Source organism: Salmo salar, chromosome 04, assembly GCF_965601325.2.
Source record: "Salmo salar chromosome 04, fSalSal1, whole genome shotgun sequence".
NCBI lineage: Eukaryota > Metazoa > Chordata > Actinopteri > Salmoniformes > Salmonidae > Salmo > Salmo salar.
This window is the reverse complement of record NC_138294.1, coordinates 85,481,088-85,504,548: the sequence shown is the minus strand read 5'-3', so window position 1 is coordinate 85,504,548 and position 23,461 is coordinate 85,481,088. Positions and strand designations below refer to the sequence as shown.

Here is a 23,461-nt window from a genome sequence, read left to right as displayed (position 1 = left end):
TTTAAGATACATTTTATTCGTCAACATAGTTATGTTGTTACTTCACTGTCCTTCTAAATTGTTTGAGATTAAAAGTACATTCCCCTTTACATAAAACAACATTTCCATCACCACCTAAATTGTAATAAATAAACATCAATCCCAAGTTTAGCAGATGTGAGCTACAAACGCTGCTATAAGACACTGTATATCAAGATACACCACATGCGATACATACCTAAAAATGCATTTTCAATATTACATTACACAGTGGTTGTTATGGAATGTTCCAAATAGATTCTTAAATTGAGAGAACAAACCCAAATGCACACTGGGATTCATGTCAATAATGAACCTGAATGATCTCAACACAATGCCATGACTCCAGAAATGTTTCACCAAACATACAATAGAGCAAATACATTATGACATCAATGAAACTTTTTTTACCCTAAAAACATTTGCAGAGACATGTCTTTTTTTTATATACACTGCTCCAAAAAATAAAGGGAACACTTAAACAACACAATGTAACTCCAAGTCAATCACACTTCTGTGAAATCAAACTGTCCACTTAGGAAGCAACACTGATTGACAATAAATTTCACATGCTGTTGTGCAAATGGAATAGACAACAGGTGGAAATTATAGGCAATTAGCAAGACACCCCCAATAAAGGAGTGGTTCTGCAGGTGGTGACCACAGACCACTTCTCAGTTCCTATGCTTCCTGGCTGATGTTTTGGTCACTTTTGAATGCTGGCGGTGCTTTCACTCTAGTGGTAGCATGAGACGGAGTCTACAACCCACACAAGTGGCTCAGGTAGCGCAGCTCATCCAGGATGGCACATCAATGCAAGCTGTGGCAAGAAGGTTTGCTGTGTCTGTCAGCGTAGTGTCCAGAGCATGGAGGCGCTACCAGGAGACAGGCCAGTACATCAGGAGACGTGGAGGAGGCCGTAGGAGGGCAACAACCCAGCAGCAGGACCGCTACCTCCTCCTTTGTGCAAGGAGGAGCAGGAGGAGCACTGCCAGAGCCCTGCAAAATGACCTCCAGCAGGCCACAAATGTGCATGTGTCTGCTCAAATGGTCAGAAACAGACTCCATGAGGGTGGTATGAGGGCCCGACGTCCACAGGTGGGGGTTGTGCTTACAGCCCAACACCGTGCAGGACGTTTGGCATTTGCCAGAGAACACCAAGATTGGCAAATTCGCCACTGGCGCCCTGTGCTCTTCACAGATGAAAGCAGGTTCACACTGAGCACGTGACAGACGTGACAGAGTCTGGAGACGCCGTGGAGAATGTTCTGCTGCCTGCAACATCCTCCAGCATGACCGGTTTGGCGGTGGGTCAGTCATGGTGTGGGGTGGCATTTCTTTGGGGGGCCGCACAGCCCTCCATGTGCTCGCCAGAGGTAGCCTGACTGCCATTAGGTACCGAGATGAGATCCTCAGACCCCTTGTGAGACCATATGCTGGTGCGGTTGGCCCTGGGTTCCTCCTAATGCAAGACAATGCTAGACCTCATGTGGCTGGAGTATGTCAGCAGTTCCTGCAAAAGGAAGGCATTGATGCTATGGACTGGCCCGCCCGTTCCCCAGACCTGAATCCAATTGAGCACATCTGGGACATCATGTCTCGCTCCATCCACCAACGCCACAGACTGTCCAGCAGTTGGCGGATGCTTTAGTCCAGGTCTGGGAGGAGATCCCTCAGGAGACCATCCGCCACCTCATCAGGAGCATGCCCAGGCGTTGTAGGGAGGTCATACAGGCACGTGGAGGCCACACACACTACTGAGCCTCATTTTGACTTGTTTTAAGGACATTACATCAAAGTTGGATCAGCCTGTAGTGTGGTTTTCCACTTTAATTTTGAGTGTGACTCCAAATCCAGACATCCATGGGTTGATAAATTGGATTTCCATTGATTATTTTTGTGTGATTTTGTTGTCAGCACATTCAACTATGTAAAGAAAAAAGTATTTAATATGATTATTTATTTCATTCAGATCTAGGATGTGTTGTTTAAGTGTTCCCTTTATTTTTTTGAGCAGTGTATATATACAGTTGAAGTTGGAAGTTTACATACACTTAGGTTGGAGTCATTAAAACCCATTTTTCAACCACTCCACAAATGTCTTGTTAACAAACTATAGTTTTGGCAAGTCGGTTAGGACATCTACTTTGCACATCACACAAGTCATTTTTACAACAATTGTTTACAGATAGATTATTTCTCTTATAATTCACTGTATCATAATTCCAGTGGGTCAGAAGTTTACATACACTAAGTTGACTGTGCCTTGAAACAGCTTGGAAAATTCCAGAAAATGATGTCATAGCTTTAGAAGCTTCTGATAGGCCAACTGACATATTTTGAGTCAATTGGAGGTGTACCTGTGAATGTATTTCAAGGCCTACCTTCAAACTCAGTGCCTCTGCTTGACATCATGGGAAAATCAAAAGAAATCAGCCAAGACCTTCAAATAATTGTAGACCTCCACAAGTCTTGTTCATCCTTGGGAGCAATTTCCAAACGCCTGAATGTACCACGTTCACCTGTACAAACAATAGTACCCAAGTATTAACACCATGGGACCACGCAGCCGTCATACAGCTCAGAAAGGAGATGCGTTCTGTCTCCTAGAGATGAACGTACTTTGGTGCGAAAAGTGCAAATCAATCCCAGAACAACAGCAAAGGACCTTGTGAAGATGCTGGAGGAAATCGGTACAAAAGTATCTATATCCACAGTAAAACGAGTCCTATATCGACATAACCTGAAAGGTCGCTCAGCAAGGAAGAAGCCAATGCTCCAAAACCGCCATAAAAAAAGCCAGACTACGGTTTGCAACTGCACATGGGGACAAAGATCGTACTTTTTGGAGAAATGTCCTCTGGTCTGATGAAACAAAAATAGAACTGTTTGGCCATAATGACCATCGTTATGTTTGTAGGAAAAAGGGGGATCCTTGCAAGCCAAAAAACACCATTCCAACCATGAAGCACGGGGGATGCAGCATCATGTTGTGGGGGTGCTTTGCTGCAGGAGTGACTGGTGCACTTCACAAAATAGATGGCATCATGAGGCAGGAAAATGATGTGGATATATTGAAGAAACATCTCAAGACATCAGTCAGGAAGTTAAAGCTTGGTCACAAATGGGTCTTCCAAATGGACAATGACCCCAAGCATACTTCCAATGTTGTGGCAAAATGGCTTAAGGACAACAAAGTCAAGGTATTGGAGTGGCCATCACAAAGCCCTGACCTCAATCCTATATAAAATTTGTGGGCAGAACCGAAAAAGCGTGTGTGAGCAAGGAGGCCTACAATCCTGACTCAGTTACACCAGCTCTGTCAGGATGAATGGGCCAAAATTTACCCAACTTACTGTGGGAAGCTTGTGGAACGCTACCCGAAATGTTTGACCCAAGTTAAACAATTTAAAGGCAATGCTACCAAATACTAATTGAATGTATGTAAACTTCTGACCCACTGGGAATGTGATGAAAGAAATAAAAGCTGAAATAAATCATTCTCTCTACTATTATTCTGACATTTTTCATTCTTAAAATAAAATGGTGATCCTAATTGACCTAAGACAGGGAATTTTTTACTAGGATTTAACGTCAGGAATTGTGAAAAACTGAGTTGAAATGTATTTGGCTAAGGTGTATGTAAACTTCCGACTTCAACTGTATATATATATATATATATCTGTTGCAAATGCAGAGCAGTGCAACTCAAGTCAAAACGTGGGCACAGTTGGTCCCTTTTTCATGGAGTCTTTCAAGGGCCTAGTTTGTATGTGCCAGAGCTGCACACATTGTTCTGCAAATGTTTTGTGCAGTAGCAGAGGACTTCAGTGTTCTGTCTAAAATTGTTCAAAATACCTATTGAGGATGACATTTGGAGGACATGGAACTAGAAGCAACCAGACTCTTAGTAATAAATACTTAGGGACACATTGTGATGTGTACATCTTCAATCCATACTGCTACAGTAGTTAGGCTACTGTACATATTGCATTTAGACATTTACAAGGATCCAACGTATAGTCTCTCTAAAAAAAAAAGTATCATGCCACCATTAGTACAAACTATCAAACGATATTGTCCAGGCTTATGACTGGTGCCCCACACAGTCATTACATAATTGTGTCAGGTGTTTCCCTGATTGATCCATGCTCCACCTCTCCATTCATACTCTGTCCATTGGCATGAACTGGCTCCCTGGCCAGGGGAGAGACCAGGTGGACTCTGTTGTTTCTGCTGGTGCTCTGGTAGACAGCCCCAGGGAGGGCCCTCATCTGGCCAGTGAAGGGGCTCCCAGGCAGAGAGGTGCAGGGGGATGGGGAGTTGAGGTCAAACCCAGGCTCTAGGCGAGAGCCGGTCCCTTTGCTGACACAGCGAGGGCTGGGGTTGATGGAGGACAGGGTCTGCTGACTTCCGTTCAGGTAGGAGGTATTGGTGGAGCCCAGGCGGGAGGAACGTTGGTTGTAGCAGGCCCTCCAACCCTTCTGCTTCTTCTTCTGACGGCAGCGGCACTTGAGGATACGTATGAAGGCCTGCTTGAACTCTCGGCTGTAGCAGGGGTAGATGATGGGGTTCAGGCAGCTGTTGAAGTAGCCCAGCCAGAAGATCACCTTGAAGAACGTCTCCGAGGGACGCAGGTCGGCGTTAAACGACCCTGAAAGAGTACATGGTGAAAATAGGTTATCAATTGAGAGATATTATCGAAAAAAACAAATGTTATTATGCATCTTTTATACATGACTTTTTTTTATGACACATAACTTTACATTTGAGAAATGATTAAGATGTGCTATGTACTGTTGTGGTAGATGTATCTTGAGACAATAACGTAAACGAGGAACCATCTCTTCAAGCCATTCATTTTGATGATCAATAGATGGCAGCATTCAATAGAACCTCACAGAAAGCCGACGTACCAGCAGCCATCCTCCTCTCACTCCGCAACACTGATCTGGAGAGACGGGGAAAGGTGAAATATAGGCTTGCTTTCACCTTCCCAGACCTTTCAGATCAATGATCAGCGACAAAGGAGATGAGATGAGAAAATGTTTTAGAGAGGGTTTTGGTCTTTATTCAACTCTTTAGTACAGACAGATTGTCTGTCTGCTGGTATTTTTGAAGCGTCATATTTTATATATTTTTTTCGATAGAATTTAAGACAAAATTATTTCTTATATTTAATCATACATTCATTCAAGAATGAAAGGTACATTCTATTGTGTGTGATACGACACACCTACCTCAAGCACCTGATATACACAGCCCCCCCCCCCCCCCCCCCGATAACAGAGATATGGAGATTGGTGGGTCTCCAACGCTTACAATGATGGCTACACAGTGATTCCAATGACTACCATCTCGGTACTGATTCTATTGTCTTGGCTGTTTCCTGTTTCGGAATGTTTAAGATGGAGAAAGATAACGTGACTCACTGACGGCACTCATCATTACTGTACTATGGTCTCCTTAACCACTGAGGTCAACTCTACCGACCTCACATCAGCCTTCACTGATTCTGAATGAGCTACTGAACCTTGAATGTTAAAGAATAAAAGTTGTAAAACTGCAAATGTGGAAAAAGTTAAAGATAAGGCAGGATTTACAAGCAATCTCACATTCAATAAAGAAATCATTACAGTAAGCAATGCCACTACTGCGCTGGCATGCGATAGTATCAGTTTCAGAGAAGCACTTTCTGGAGTTTTATCTTTACTGTCTCCAGCTCATAAACAAAGGTCACAGAGATCCGTCATCATTCCAAAGTCTTCCTAATTTTACAGGCGGACTAATCCCAGAGGCTTTCACTGCTGGGAGTCCACTGTTTTACTGCCCTTGCACTCCTCCCCTGTTGAACATCACATCCCCTTTTTTGGCCTTTTTGGACTCAGCATTGTGGGTACTCATCCACTTTGGTATGTCCTGCCACAGAAACCTTGGCTGTCACGTTATTGGATGAAAACCTGAAGAGAAAGATGTGGCATTCCATCCTGGTTCTGTCTTTAGACTCTGGGATGGAGAGATGTTTAACAAGAGTTATTACTGTGTTTTCTCATAATAGAACCATGGCTCATAGAACCATCTAATTCAAGGACACATTTGTAATTTCTCAGCCTGGCCCGAGGAGAGACTGTGGTTACACTGTAACCTTTTCCTGCAGTTAAATGACCCAGTGGCCCCATGGGTGTAATGTTATTCTTTTTTTTTTTTTATATAAACATAATTTTTTTAAACGCCAAAAATCTGGTGTTTCTATGTCAAATGGTTTTGTTATATTTGTTCAGTCTTCTGTGATGTATATAAAGTGTAATATTAGGATGCAAACTCAAAATGTAATACATTACAACTCTATATCTGACATGGTACAGGTGTCTTATTTTTTTTAAGCCCATAACTATGAGTATTTTTAATTTAACCTTTATTTAACCTTTATTTAACTAGGCAAGTCAGTTAAGGACAAATTCTTATTTACAATGACGGCCAAACCCTAACCCGGAGAACCCTGGGCCAATTGTGCGCCGCCCTATGGGACTCCCAATCATGGCCAGTTGTGATACAGCCTGGAATTGAACCAGGGCCTGTAGTGAAGCCTCTAGCACTGAGATGCAGTGCCTTCGACTGCAGCGCCAATCGGGAGCCCAAATGAGTGTGAGGTGTATACCTTTGTTTCAAAGTAGATTTGTTTCAAACCAATAAACACACTGTGTGACCCTGATTTAGCCCACTGCAGTAATTCATTATGTGCTTCTGGCTGGGGTTGTTTTCCAGTGCAACGTGTGTACAGTTCTCCAGCACAGTTCCATACACTGTAACCTCCTCACCCCCGAACCTCCCTAGTCACATGAAGCCAACAACCCACTGTACCGGGATTGGTGTCAATTCCATTTAAATTCTGGAAGTACACTGAAATTCCAATTCCAATTCTCTTCAATGCTTTTCAATGAGGGAAATGTGGAATTCGAAATTGCGTTTACTTTCTGAATTGACTAGAATTGAAATAGAATTAACCCAAACCCTGCACTATGTTCTGATAGTGCTCACGTGAGAAGATTTAGGATGCTCCTCCGTGCCGTGCAACTGTGGAATCCAGGGCAACAAATCACAGCTCTCTGTCCAATTTCTCTGTCAATTCCAGTCTCTCTCTCAGTGATTTAGTCACTAATTCACCACTTAACCTACTGGCAACGTCTTTCACACATCCAGAAACCAGATGCTGCCGGCTTTCTTATCTACAAATTGACTGAGTCCTTCTTGACGGCTGCTTAACGCTGGCTGACTATTGAGCCCCACAAAGGAAGGTAGTCGATATTGCTCTATAGACGGAGTAAACAACAAAGCAAGGACTGGTGAAATACATTAGACTCTAAAGAGAGACGGCAGTTACATGTACAGTAGTCTTACAGTATGCAGTGCCCTGTGAGGCTGCAGGCTTTCAACACATCTCCTGGCTTCACCCTGAGTGCTGCTAAAGAACAGCACGTTAGAGGGACGGGGAGGAGAACTCAGGATAAATGCAGCAAACACCTCAAACTATAATTGTTCCTGGACTAATTTCACAATCAGTAGCCATACATAGAAATAACCCCAAACGGAATCTCTCAGTCCATGTCCTCTCCTACCAATATGGAGGTCATTAGAGGAACCGTATGTCTGGGCATTGATTGAGTAACATGGCACGAGAAAATAACTGGCATTTTTTTCATTTTAAGACAGAAGCATTGACTACAGATTCAACCAGGAGCAGATAGTATGTATGTACAGGGAGGGGTTTATCTTTTGTTCTGGTTTTGGTTTATTTTCTAAGACACACTTGACTATGATAGAGTAGGCTATGAAAGACCCTGAGATCTACCTGGGACCTAAATACCCTCGGACCGGTCCTCACACACCCACGAATGGACGAAAGCATGGAGGAAAAGATCATGTCCAAAGCCATATTTAAAGAGGGTCTAAGGAGGTATGCTAGTCAGTGGGGCCCTACTGTATGAGGGCCCTGGCGTTCCAACTGCATTACTCTACAACGGGTAGTAATCACAAACTGGGGTACGCGCAATGCCGTCAGGGGTACGCCAAATAAATCTTCTAAATGGCTATACATTTGGGTGAGTTTTTTTTCTCGCCTGAGTAGCCATGTTTCACTGCCAAAAAAATGTAAAATACAGGTAACCTAGTCAAATAATTAAAATCCAATCATGTTAACTCTTACTCTCTCGCGGGAGACCTTGCGCAGACATTTAGAAACGAAACATGACAATTTGAAAAATAATCTTGGGAGTTTTTTGAGCGAGAGTTAAGACGACTTTCGAGTAGTAAGACATGTATAAAAGCAACAGATAGCATTAATAAGAAGGGGCTAGAAGCGTCTTATATGGTGAGCTACCGAGTGGCTAGGACAGGCAAGCCCCATACTATAGTTGATGACTTAATTCTTCCTGCTGCCGCGGATATGGCTGGGACAATGCTGGGAGAAAAGGCCAGAACAACTATACAGACAATGACTTCATCAAACAACACTGTTTCACAACGCATCAGTGACATGGCAAAAGATGTTTTGAAACAATTACCGCTTTGTATACAAGCCAGTGAATTATATGCGTTACAGCTGGATGAGTCAACAGACGTGGCGGGCCTGGCACAGCTCCAGGTATGTGTCCGTTACGTTTATGAGGGGGTCAATTAAGGAAGACATCCTCTTCTGCAAATCACTGGCAACCAGGACAACATGAGAGGATATTTTTAAAGCACTGGACAGCTTTGTGACATCAAATGGACTTCGGTGGTCAAGATGTGTTGGTATCTGTACTGATGGCGCAAAAGCAACGACAGCGAGACATAATGGAGTGGTAACGTGTGTATAAGCAGTTGCTCCCGACGCCATGTGGGTACACTGCAGCATCCACGGAGAGGCTCTTGCTGCCAAGGGAATGCCTGACAGCTTGAAAGATGTTTTGGACACTACAGTGAAATGGTTAACTTTGTTAAAGCGAGGCCCCTGAACTCTCGTGTATTTTCTGCATTATGCAATGATAGGTCAGTCGTGTGAGAAACGATCTGGGTGATGTTTTTTCTCACCTGAATGATCTGAATCTAGGATTACAGGGACTCTCTGCAACTATATTGTCACGTCCTGACCAGTAAAGGGGTTATTTGTTATTATAGTTTGGTCAGGACGTGGCAGGGGGTATTTGTTTTATATGGTTTTGAGTGTGTGTTTATGTAGAGGGGGGTTTGATTTATGTATTCCGGGGTTTTGGTCATTGTTCTATGTTTGTATATTTCTATGTCTATTCTAGGGTGTTTAGATCTTTGTTTAGGTAATTGGGATTGGGGCCTTCAATTGGAGGTAGCAGTTTATCGTTGCCTCTGATTGAAGGTCCTATAATTAGGAATATGTTTGTTTTGGGAATTGTGGGAGGTTGTTCTTTGTACTTCTGTGTGAGCCTACAAGACTGTTCGTTCGTTTATTGTTTTGTTTATTAGTCGTGTTCACAATAAAAGTTAAGATGAGCACTCAACCCGCTGCGCCTTGGTCCATTCACTACGACGACCGTGACATATATTGATTGTGCGGGACAACATTGAGGCAATGATGAAGAAGTTGGAGCTCTTCTCTGTCTGCATTAACAAGGACAACACACAGGTCTTTCCATCATTGTATGATTTCTTTGCGTGCAAATGAACTCAAGCTTACGGACAATGTCAAATGTGATATAGCGAAGCACCTGAGTGAGTTGGGTGTGCAATTATGCAGGTACTTTCCTGAAACAGACAACACAAACAACTGGATTTGTAATCCCTTTCATGTCCTGCCTCTAGTCCACTTACCGATATCTGAACAAGAGAGCCTCATAGAAATTGTAACAAGCGGTTCTGAATTTAATCAGAAGCCACGGCCAGATTTCTGGATTGGGCTGCGCTCAGAGTTTCTTTCGTTGGCAAATCGCGCTGTTAAAACACTGGTGCCCTTTGCAACCACGGACCTATGTGAGAGTGGATTCTCGGCCCTCACTAGCATGAAAACTAAATACAGGCACAGACCTGGGGTGTGTGGAAAATGATTTAAGACTGAGACTCTCTCCAATACAACCCAACATTGCAGACTTATGTGCATCCTTTCAAGCACACCCTTCTCATTAACCTGGGGTGAGTTATTTACCATTTCTGATGAACAAATAAGGTTTTATATGTAAGATGGCTAAATAAAGAGCAAAATTATTGATTATTACTACATTATTATTTGTGCCCTGGTCCTATAAGAGCTCTTTGTCACTTCCCAAAAACTCATACTCATTCTTATGTTTAATAAATGTATCGTATAGTGTGTGTGTGGCAGGTTTACAATGATGGCAAAAAACAACATTTGAGAGTGCGCTGACCCTGGTGCTAGAGGGGGTACGCAGCTGTAGGTTGAATGTTAGAAGGTATACGGGACTATACAAAGTTTGGGAACCACTGCTCTAGAAGCATATGGGACCCATCACCATCATATCACGCTCAAATTACAGCTCATTGGAGAATTTGTGTTGGTTAGTTAACTAGTCTGAAACCTTCTGGGAATCATCTATTAAATATGGTGGGAATGCAATATTATTGTCCGTACACGCTTAGAAACAAATATGCTATATAGAACCTAAAAGGGTTCTTTGGTTGTCCCCATAGGATAACCCGTAAAAAACTTTTTGGGGTTCAAAATAGTTCTACCTGGAACCAAAAAGGGTTCTACCTGGAACCAAAAAGGGTTCTACCTGGAACCAAAAAGGGTTCTCTAGTGGTCCAGCCAAAGAACCCTTATTGAATCCTTTTTTCTAAGAGAGTATATATTCAACTTGTAACCTTGACAAAACAGTAAATATTGGTCACATAACATGGAAAGCGACAATCGAAGAGCAATATCTTTAGTATGTAATGTTTCGTTTCATCTGGTGAGTTCTGCGATGAAAAAAGCAAAAACTCTCAACTTCTATCCTGACGACCATCATCTGTGTGTGATTGAACAGATGCTGTTTCCTGTTTTCCCCACAAAATTATCCTTCTATTGTTCACCACCTCCGCATGAGGACAAGGTGTAAGATACAGGCATACTAGATCACAGAGCACCATTGTTTGTGGTAATTACATTATGTTGGGTGATACAAACAAAACATGCCTTTGTCGGGTCAGTGCAGACAGCTTGAGAATTGCATAGTTTATACTGGCAGTGAAAAGTGGCGCTATCGTCAAACACAATCTGCAAAAGCTTTCAAAGAGATTATTTAAAATCCTGCCAGTTGCAATAGTCTGTCGAATGTGGACACCAAGAATATTTGACCAAGCTATTTTGATCCAATTCGTCTGAGAGAATGGCTACACAGTAGGTTAACGACTAAAAACATATGAGTGAGTGCTTTGTAAGGACCCAATAATTTCCAATGAAAACACCATCAATTATTACAGTTTATATCTTGGGTTTTATTGCATAATTGAGATAACAACTGCTCTCAATCTCCATACCTCAAGTAAATAATAATTGAATATAATGTTCTGTAGATTATATATTCACTCATATACTGGTAGTCTGAAAGCATTGTCATGGCAGAGAAAGCAAAGACAGGGCTATTCGGGGCTTATTGTTGCTCCCAGAATACATAACACATATATCAAACATCCTATTCCAAAACCCCGATAGGAGGGGGAAATTACAACCAGCGTCAGGAAAGCTGTAATCCTTCAAACCAATGACATTTTTATTATCTTAAAATGTCCCTGAGCCTCTCGGGGGAGGGTCCAACAGGGTGCCTATAGCGTACGGTACACACAAAGACACGGACAAACGGCACACTAATTAGGTTACTACTCAAAGCATTGTCTTAATTTTGCACCATCAATTTACTCTGTGTGAATCTTCACTGGCTGGCACCACCTCTATACATTGCTACCACTTCCATGGTGTGGCCAGGCTAGGTGACTGCTCTGCCTCAATGCATATAAGTCTCCATCTCTGTCACCCACACAGCCTCATGGTCCATATTACACCCCAAATGAGGCCTCAGGAAACAAATGGGAGCCTCGATTGGACATTAACAATGGGTAATTTCAGCAGTTCCAAATAACCTGCTTATCGCCACAACACTGACCATTTCTGTTATCTCAAGCACGGTGAGGACTGCTCGATATCAAGCTTGAAAAGGGAGAATTCAGGATTTATTTATGTGATGGACAAACTGGTTTAGTCAAAGCACAAAACAATGAGTATAATCAATAATTGATCATATTTGATGCTTTTTGTAGCTATAGTCTCCTGCCTAGTGATATAGGGCTATTGATGTTTTTGTAGCTATTTATATAGTCTCCTGCCTAGTGATATAGGGCTATTGATGTTTTTGTAGCTATTTATATAGTCTCCTGCCTAGTGATATAGGGCTATTGATGTTTTTGTAGCTATAGTCTCCTGCCTAGTGATATAGGGCTATTGATGTTTTTGTAGCTATAGTCTCCTGCCTAGTGATATAGGGCTATTGATGTTTTTGTAGCTATAGTCTCCTGCCTAGTGATATAGGGCTATTGATGTTTTTGTAGCTATAGTCTCCTGCCTAGTGATATAGGGCTATTGATGTTTTTGTAGCTATTTATATAGTCTCCTGCCTAGTGATATAGGGCTATTGATGTTTTTGTAGCTATTTATATAGTCTCCTGCCTAGTGATATAGGGCTATTGATGTTTTTGTAGCTATAGTCTCCTGCCTAGTGATATAGGGCTATTGATGTTTTTGTAGCTATTTATATAGTCTCCTGCCTAGTGATATAGGGCTATTGATGTTTTTGTAGCTATTTATATAGTCTCCTGCCTAGTGATATAGGGCTATTGATGTTTTTGTAGCTATTTATATAGTCTCCTGCCTAGTGATATAGGGCTATTGATGTTTTTGTAGCTATAGTCTCCTGCCTAGTGATATAGGGCTATTGATGTTTTTGCTTTAGTGCTTTATTTGTATCCCATTAGCTTTTGCTGAAGCAGCAGCTATTCATCCTGGGGTCCTCACAAAAACATAAAACATGACAAGTAACAAAAACACTCATACACCGATAGACAAGAACAGTCACACACATGTAAGATACAATATATACAAACAATACAACTAAAAGATATTGTGTGTGTTAGAATGTGACAGTGTGTCTGGCTGTGTGTGTGTGTGTGTGTGTGTGTGTGTGTGTGTGTGTGTGTGTGTGTGTGTGTGTGTGTGTGTGTTGTGCGTGCGTGAGTGCGTGTGTGTGTCATTTCTTTACAAAATGTAAATGAAAAATTGCCAGTTTCTGGTGCCACTGACTGGAAAATATAGTATTTATCAATCTTAACATTATTGGCAAGTTAATTCATGGAAAAGTTAATACCCTTTTTCCACATAATAAAAGAAAGTTAATACCCGACATGTTTTGGCAGGGGTACATATTGCTTCTTATTAAAACCTTATTATGAAAACTATATATTGTTGGCATACTGTAAGTGAAAAAAATTATTATGTGTGTGTGTGTCAGAGAGAGCAAGAGAGGGAGGGAGAAAGTGTTTTTGTCTGTGTGTATATCTGCTTGAGTGCTTAAGTGTTTATACAGTGCATTCGGGAAAGTACTCAGACCCCTTGACTTTTTCCACATTTTGTTACATTACATCCTTATTCTAAAATGGATTCAAATAAAAAAAATTCCTCGTCAGTCTACACACAATACTCCATAACGACAGAGTTATAACAGGTTTTGTGAATTTTTTTGCTAATTTATAACAGAAAATTAAAAAAATACCTTATTTAGGTATTCAGACCCTTTGCTATGAGACTTGAAATTGAGCTCAGATGCATTCTGTTTCCATTGATCATCCCTGAGATGTATCTAAATCTTGATTGGAGTCCACCTGTGGTAAATTCAATTGATTGGATATGATATGGAAAGGCAAAAACCTGTCTATATAAGGTCCCACAGTTGACAGTGCATGTCAGAGTGAAACAAAGCTATGAGGTCGAAGGAATTGAGCTCAGAGACAGGATTGTATCGAGGCACAGATCTGGAAAAGGGTACCAAACCATTTCTGCAGCATTGAAGGTCCCAAAGAACCCAGTGGCCTCCATCATTCTTAAAGGGAAGAAGTTTGGAACTGGCCAAACTGAGCAATCGGGGAGAAGGGCCTTGGTCAGAGAGGTGACCAAGAACCCGATGGTCACTCTGTGGACAACGACCCTAAGCACACAGCCATGACAATGCGGGAGTGGCTTCGGGACAAGTCTCTGAATGTCCTTGAGGGGCCCAGCCAGAGCCCAGACTTGAACCTGATCGAACATCTCTGGAGAGACCTGAAAATAGCTGTGCAGCGACGTTCCCCATCCAGCCTGACAGAGCTTGAGATGATCTACAGAGAAGAATGGGAGAAACTCCCCAAATACAGGTGTGCCAAGCTTGTAGCGTCATACCCAAGAAGACTTGAGGCTGTAATCGCTGCCAAAGGTGCTTCAACAAAGTACTGAGGAAAGGGTCTGAATACTTATGTAAAAAAGAAAATTAAAAAGAAAATTGCCAAAATTTCTAAAAACCTGTTTTTGCTTTGTCATTATAGGGTATTGTTTGTAGATTGATGAGGGGGAAAAAACATTTAATCCATTTTAGAACAGGGCTGTAATGTAACAAAATGTGGAAAAAGTCACGGGGTCTGAATACTTTCCATATGCGCTGTATACTTGGATTGGAGGACACTAGCAGAGAATAGGCTGTTCGTTTAGATGCTGTCCTGTCATGTCACACACACACACGCACACGCACACGCATACATACGCACGCACGCACACACGCACGCACACGCACGCACACACGCATACATACACACACGCACACACACACACGCACACACACACACTCAAGGTTTATTTGAAAAACAACATGTATGCGTGCAGTGTCATATCTATCTAACAGGTATGTGGTTCAATTTAACCTAAAACAACTAGTGAGGAATTGTGACACAAGTTTGCAACAACAACAACAACAAAAAACTCCAAACCTACCGATGGGCAGCACGAGGAAGAATGGCAGCCAGCAGAGAATAAACATGCCCACCACCACACCCAGAGTTTTAGCTGCTTTCTTCTCCCGGGAGAACTTGAGCAGTTTCACCGTCAGTGTGCTCCGCGCCTGGCCTTTGCCCGTGACGCAGTATTCTTGCAGCTGTGCGTTTTTGCAGTGGATCCTGAGTGTGAGCTCATTCGAGTCCATGCGTTCTTTCATGACCCCCGCCTCCAAGTTCTTAGTGGTCCGTTTGGCAACTACATACACCTGGCAGTACATGCACAGGATGACAGCCAGAGGTATGTAAAATGAACCCAGGGAGGAGAAGAGTGCGTAAAAGGGCTCTTCGGTGATGGGGCAAACTGTGTCATCATTTGAGGGTGGTTGTTTCCACCCGAGTAGAGGTCCGATGGAGATGACAGTGGCGAGAACCCACACACCGAGCATGGCCAAAATGGCTCTTTTCTCCGTTACTATACAGGGGTACTGCAGTGGGTAGCGCACGCCTATATAACGGTCTATGGATATTACGCACAGGCTCATGATGGAGGCCGTGCAACATAACACGTCCACTGCTGCCCATATGTCACAGAAGATCCTCCCGAATACCCAGTAGTCGAGAATCTCTAGTGTTGCGGACACGGGAAGCACTGTGGTACCCAGCAACAGGTCCGCAATGGCTAGGTTGATAATGAAATAGTTCGTTGGGATACGCAGGTGTCTGTTGCACACAACGGAAAGTATTACGAGTATGTTGCCCACGATTGCGAACAAAATGAAAGCGCCCAGAACCATACCAACTGACACGGCTCTGGTAAGGTCCAGAGGATTCGTGTCTGTGTAATTCGCTGTGGTCAAGTTGGAATGATTTGCAGACAACGGTCCTGGTGTCTCTGCGTACAGCTCCGAGGACCCGTTACTCCAGAAGTTGGCATCATTAGCAGTATCAAAACTCATGTTGATGACCCAGTTCCTCCATACCAGATAAGTGTAAATCCATAGATCAACACAGACACATTGTTCATTTTGTTAAATCACCAGTATTCTTCATTTCAAGTGGCTTTAGAAATTAAAACAATTACTAAGAATGAGCGTAAAACTGCTCGAAAAAGCGCAATGACCTTTTATGGTGTGGTTCCATAATCCCCTGATGTTTCCCGGAAAACTTAAATCTCATAACACAAGATTATATCACTTTAACCAGCTGCAGCAGTCGTCGTGACTGTCGCCTCTCACTGCGTTCCCTCCTCTCTACTCTGCAGCGTTGCCACCGTGGTGATACAAGCTGTCGACACGCAGCGACACAACCGGCTGACCCCTCCCGCATCCATGTTCACAATATACAACCTTTCCTCCCCTTTCTTCACTGACCTAAACATATTGGCACTGGACGTCATCCGACATGCCCTCACAAAATTGTTTCCAGGACTGACCAATACGGCAACCCTGAAACTGATAAGCACATGGCTATATCAACCGGTAATTTGAAATCACAGGCATATGCAATAGCATGTGCCATCAACACGCCAATTATTATATGATATATCTATGGTGCCTTCAAGACAAGTGGGAGGTCGGAGATTTCCAAGTTCCCAGTTGTTAGGAATGCTGCATTAAAACCCTACGCAGTATGTGTCAAGGCCAGCGCAACAACAACAATAAATTGTTGCATTGCTATAGTAAGGACGACAAATCAAATCACTAACCTGTAGGCCTACTGGTGATTACACATATGATACAGTGAGGGAAAAAAGTATTTGATCCCCTGCTGATTTTGTACGTTTGCCCACTGACAAAGATATGATCAGTCTATAATTTTAATGGTAAGTTTATTTGAACAGTGAGAGACAGAATAACAACAAAAAAATACAGAAAAGCGTATGTCAAAAATTGTATAAAATGATTTGCATTTTAATGAGGGAAATAAGTATTTGACCCCTCTGCAAAACATGACTTAGTACTTGGTGGCAAAACCCTTGTTGGCAATCACAGAGGTCAGACGTTTCTTGTAGTTGGCCACCAGGTTTGCACACATCTCAGGAGGGATTTTGTCCCACTCCTCTTTGCAGATCTTCTCCAAGTCATTAAGGTTTTGAGGCTGACGTTTGGCAACTCAAACCTTGAGCTCCCTCCACAGATTTTCTATGGGATTAAGGTCTGGAGACTGGCTAGGCCACTCCAGGACCTTAATGTGCTTCTTCTTGAGCCGCTCCTTTGTTGCCTTGGCCATGTGTTTTGGGTCATTGTCATGGTGGAATACCCATCCATGACCCATTTTCAATGCCCTGGCTGAGGGAAGGAGGTTCTCACCCAAGATTTGACGGTACATGGCCCCGTCCATCGTCCCTTTGATGCGGTGAAGTTGTCCTGTCCCCTTAGCAGAAAAACACCCCCAAAGCATAATGTTTCCAGCTCCATGTTTGAAGGTGGGGATGGTGTTCTTGGGGTCATAGGCAGCATTCCTCCTCCTTCAAACACGGCGAGTTGAGTTGATGCCAAAGAGCTCCATTTTGGTCTCATCTGATCACAACACTTTCACCCAGTTGTCCTCTGAATCATTCAGATGTTCATTGGCAAACTTCAGACGGGCATGTATATGTGCTTTCTTGAGCAGAGGGACCTTGCGGGCGCTGCAGGATTTCAGTCCTTCATGGCATAGTGTGTTACCAATTGTTTTCTTGGTGACTATGGTCCCAGCTGCCTTGAGATCATTGACAAGATCCTCCCGTGTAGTTCTGTGCTGATTCCTCACCGTTCTCATGATCATTGCAACTCCACGAGGTGAGATCTTGCATGGAGCCCCAGGCCGAGGGAGATTGACAGTTCTTTTGTGTTTCTTCCATTTGCGAATAATCGCACCAACTGTTGTCACCTTCTCACCAAGCTGCTTGGCGATGGTCTTGTAGCCCATTCCAGCCTTGTGTAGGTATACAATCTTGTCCCTGACATCCTTGGAGAGCTATTTGGTCTTGGCCATGGTGGAGAGTTTGGAATCTGATTGATTGCTTCTGTGGACAGGTGTCTTTTATACAGGTAACAAACTGAGATTAGGAGCGCACTCTTAAAGGGAGTGCTCCTAATCTCAGCTCATTACCTGTATAAAAGACACCTGGGAGCCAGAAATCTTTCTGATTGAGAGGGGGTCAAATACTTATTTCCCTCATTAAAATGCTAATTTATAACATTTTTGACATGCGTTTTTCTGGATTTTTTTGTTGTTAATCTGTCTCTGTGTTCAAATAAACCTACCATTAAAATTATAGACTGATCATTTCTTGTCAGTGGGCAAATGTACAAAATAAGCAGGGGATCAAATACTTTTCCCCCCTCACTGTATACACTGAGTGTGCAAAACATTAGGAAGACTTTCCTAATATTGAGTTCCACCCAATTTTACCCTACCCTACTCTACAAGGTGTCGAAAGCGTTCCACAGGGATGCTGGCCCATATTGTCTCCAATGCTTCCCACAGTTGTGTGAAGTTGGCTGGATGTCCTTTGGGTGGTGGACCATTGTTAACACACATACAAACTGTTGAGCGTGAAAAACCCAGCAGCGTTGCAGTTTTTGAAACAAACCAGTGTGCCTGTCACCTACTACCATACCCTGTGCAAAGGCACTTAAAACTTTTGTCTTGCCCATTCACCCTCTGAATGGCACACACACACACAATCATGTCTCAATTGTCTCAAGGCTTAAAAATCCTTCTTTAACCTGTCTCCTCCTCTTCTGATTGAAGTGGATTTAACAAGTGACATCAATAAGGGATGATCGCTTTCACCTGGATTCACCTGGATTCACCTGGTCAGTCTATGTCATGGAAAGAGCAGCGGTTCCTAATGTTTTCTACACTCAGTGCAGTCATTGTCTCATAATTAGGCTACAATCTACACAAACTTAATGCACAATTGATTGTGATTACATAATTTAGACTACACTTTGGATATCTTTTAGGGACCATCACGCACAGCCTACACCTGAAGGTTAGACCTTTATAATCATTCAAACTACTTTCTGTTCAGTGTTGGGGAATCTACTCTAAAAATATACATTTACCAAGCTACCAACTACTTCACACTAGAATAATTAAAGCTACACTAAAGCTATCCTTAATGAGAAAAATATTGTTTACTTAACTAAAGTCACTTTGAAAAATTATTTCACTAAATCCAAACTACTGTGTGATACATTATATGTACATCTGAAATGTCATAGACTACAAATTGCAAGAACAGATCACTCTGGAGTCTGATGTTAACAGCAAGAACAGATCACTCTGGGGTCAGATGTTAACAGCAAGAACAGATCACTCTGGAGTCTGATGTTAACAGCAAGAACAGATCACTCTGGAGTCTGATGTTAACAGCAAGAACAGATCACTCTGGAGTCTGATGTTAACAGGAAGAACAGATCACTCTGGAGTCTGATGTTAACAAATAGAACAGATCATTCTGGAGTCTGATGTTAACAAATAGAACAGATCATTCTGGAGTCTGATGTTAACAGTGAGAACAGATCACTCTGGAGTCTGATGTTAACAAATAGAACAGATCACTCTGGAGTCTGATGTTGACAGTGAGAACAGATCACTCTGGAGTCTGATGTTAACAGTGAGAACAGATCACTCTGGAGTCTGATGTTGACAGTGAGAACAGATCACTCTGGAGTCTGATGTTAACAGTGAGAACAGATCACTCTGGAGTCTGATGTTAACACTGAGAACAGATCACTCTGGAGTCTGATGTTAACAGCAAGAACAGATCACTCCGGAGTCTGATGTTAACAAATAGAACAGATCACTCTGGAGTCTGATGTTGACAGGAAGGACAGATCACTCTGGAGTCTGATGTTAACAAATAGAACAGATCACTCTGGAGTCTGATGTTAACAAATAGAACAGATCATTCTGGAGTCTGATGTTAACAGTGAGAACAGATCACTCTGGAGTCTGATGTTAACAAATAGAACAGATCATTCTGGAGTCTGATGTTAACAGGAAGGACAGATCATTCTGGAGTCTGATGTTAACAAATAGAACAGATCATTCTGGAGTCTGATGTTAACAGTGAGAACAGATCACTCTGGAGTCTGATGTTAACACTGAGAACAGATCACTCTGGAGTCTGATGTTAACAGTGAGAACAGATCACTCTGGAGTCTGATGTTAACAGCAAGAACAGATCACTCCGGAGTCTGATGTTAACAAATAGAACAGATCACTCTGGAGTCTGATGTTAACAGGAAGAACAGATCACTCTGGAGTCTGATGTTAACAAATAGAACAGATCACTCTGGAGTCTGATGTTGACACTGAGAACAGATCACTCTGGAGTCTGATGTTAACAAATAGAACAGATCACTCTGGAGTCTGATGTTAACAGGAAGAACAGATCACTCTGGAGTCTGATGTTAACAAATAGAACAGATCACTCTGGAGTCTGATGTTAACAGGAAGAACAGATCACTCTGGAGTCTGATGTTGACAGGAAGGACAGATCACTCTGGAGTCTGATGTTAACAAATAGAACAGATCACTCTGGAGTCTGATGTTAACAGGAAGAACAGATCACTCTGAGTCTGATGTTAACACTGAGAACAGATCACTCTGGAGTCTGATGTTAACAAATAGAACAGATCACTCTGGAGTCTGATGTTGACACTGAGAACAGATCACTCTGGAGTCTGATGTTAACAAATAGAACAGATCACTCTGGAGTCTGATGTTAACAAATAGAACAGATCACTCTGGAGTCTGATGTTAACAAATAGAACAGATCACTCTGGAGTCTGATGTTAACAAATAGAACAGATCACTCTGGAGTCTGATGTTAACAGGAAGGACAGATCATTCTGGAGTCTGATGTTAACAAATAGAACAGATCACTCTGGAGTCTGATGTTAACAGTGAGAACAGATCACTCTGGAGTCTGATGTTGACAGTGAGAACAGATCACTCTGGAGTCTGATGTTGACAGTGAGAACAGATCACTCTGGAGTCTGATGTTAACAAATAGAACAGATCACTCTGGAGTCTGATGTTAACAAATAGAACAGATCACTCTGGAGTCTGATGTTAACAAATAGAACAGATCACTCTGGAGTCTGATGTTAACAGCAAGAACAGATCACTCTGGAGTCTGATGTTAACAGCAAGAACAGATCACTCTGGAGTCTGATGTTAACAGTGAGAACAGATCACTCTGGAGTCTGATGTTGACAGTGAGAACAGATCACTCTGGAGTCTGATGTTAACAGTGAGAACAGATCACTCTGGAGTCTGATGTTAACAGATAGAACAGATCACTCTGGAGTCTGATGTTAACAGTGAGAACAGATCACTCTGGAGTCTGATGTTAACAAATAGAACAGATCACTCTGGAGTCTGATGTTAACAGCAAGAACAGATCACTCGGAGTCTGATGTTAACAGAAGAACAGATCACTCTGGAGTCTGATGTTAACAGTGAGAACAGATCACTCTGGAGTCTGATGTTAACAGCAAGAACAGATCACTCTGGAGTCTGATGTTAACAGTGAGAACAGATCACTCTGGAGTCTGATGTTAACACAGAGAACAGATCACTCTGGAGTCTGATGTTAACAGGAAGGACAGATCACTCTGGAGTCTGATGTTAACAGTGAGAACAGATCACTCTGGAGTCTGATGTTAACAGGAGACAATCACTCTGGAGTCTGATGTAACAGCAAGAACAGATCACTCTGGAGTCTGATGTTAACAGTGAGAACAGATCACTCTGGAGTCTGATGTAACACTGAGAACAGATCACTCTGGAGTCTGATGTTAACAGGAAGGACAGATCACTCTGGAGTCTGATGTTAACAATAGAACAGATCACTCTGGAGTCTGATGTTAACAAATAGAACAGATCACTCTGGAGTCTGATGTTAACAGTGAGAACAGATCACTCTGGAGTCTGATGTTAACAGCAAGAACAGATCACTCTGGAGTCTGATGTTAACACTGAGAACAGATCACTCTGGAGTCTGATGTTAACAAATAGAACAGATCATTCTGGAGTCTGATGTTAATTGCAAGCCAGCATAATGTGACTTGCAGGTAGGGTTGCAAAATTCTGACAACCTTCGCCAAATGTCCAGGTTTTCCATAAATCCCAGTTGGAAGATTCCTGGAAACTGGAGGGAATAAGCAGGAAATCCGGAATACTTCAACCAGATTTTGCAAGGCTACTTGCAGGCATGAGGTGGCCTGTAAACCATGAGTTTCAGGTCGCTTTATTAGGGTAAAACTAGGCCCTCAAAGGCCTTATGAAATAGATGTTGTATTGTGTTAAAGAATGTAATATATATGATAACATACTCACTGAGGATCTCACTTGGTGAAGGCCACAGGCCTGAACATTGATGAATGCAACAATCATGTCTCTGTCATGGGTGGTAACTCTACAATTAATTCGAAAGTCAAGAAACTCTGGGAAATATGCAAATAAGGTTTTACAGTAAGAGTATGTTACCATAAAAAGACTACAGTAGCATTATTGGTAGTGTAAATCAATTACAGTAAAACTATTGTATACTGTAAAATATGATACGGTAGGATACTATTCTCTTTTTTGTTGTTTTTACAGTAACTTACAGGTATATGGGTGCCAGTAATTTACTTTGATAACAACAGGATTTTTTTTTACAGTGTGTATTTTATTATAAAAAAAAAATAGTAGTGTGTAGTTCCAGTAGTTAACAAAAAAGTATTTAACTCCTGAAAACACTACCTAGATTTTAATTTAGGTAACTACCACCAAGCTACTGCAAAATGTAGTTAAATTACTAGTTGAATTACATGTAGTTCACTACTCCCCAACACTGTTTGTGTTTTGTTATTAGCACAACAAGTAAACATTTTTGTTGGTAGTAGACTACCACAAATGAATAGCGTAAGGGGTAGGCAGTCGCGTGCATCCTGTCCCAGCCACTCTGGAGCCCAGCATTAAAGGATGACAGTGTGGACAAATATTTCAGCAAATCATCCGCAATTGCATAAAGTAATTCAATCCATTATAATTACAGTGAAAGCAAAGAGAAGTTGCTTTGAAGATGAGTAAATTCATTCTAAATAAAATGAGTTTGTGCACACAGGAACATAAAGTAACAATATTTCAAATGTTCTCTTAAGTGGGCACACACACACACACACACACACACACACACACACACACACACACACACACACACACACACACACACACACACACACACACACACACAATGGCACTTTAATAATGTTTACATATCTTGCACTACTCATCTCATATGTATATACTATATTTTATATTGTCTATTGCATCTTGCCTATGTCGCTCTGTCATTGCTCATCCATATATTTATATGTGTATATTCTTATTCCATTCCTTTACTTAGATGTGTGTGTAGTAGGTCGTTGTTGTGGAA

At 42.0% G+C, this 23,461-nt stretch overlaps 1 protein-coding gene across 1 annotated transcript; it reads right to left on the bottom strand.

The window, feature by feature from the left end:
- Positions 1 to 1,409: 1,409 nt before the first annotated feature.
- On the bottom strand, positions 1,410 to 16,553 carry LOC106603909 (alpha-1A adrenergic receptor). The gene is made up of 2 exons (XM_014198133.3): positions 15,035 to 16,553; positions 1,410 to 4,672 (listed from the first exon to the last, which is right to left on the bottom strand). The coding sequence occupies exons 1-2, from the start codon at positions 15,990 to 15,992 to the stop codon at positions 4,131 to 4,133; spliced, it is 1,500 nt and encodes a 499-aa protein (XP_014053608.1). The 5' UTR covers positions 15,993 to 16,553; the 3' UTR covers positions 1,410 to 4,130.
- Between the last annotated feature and the right edge of the window lie 6,908 nt (positions 16,554 to 23,461).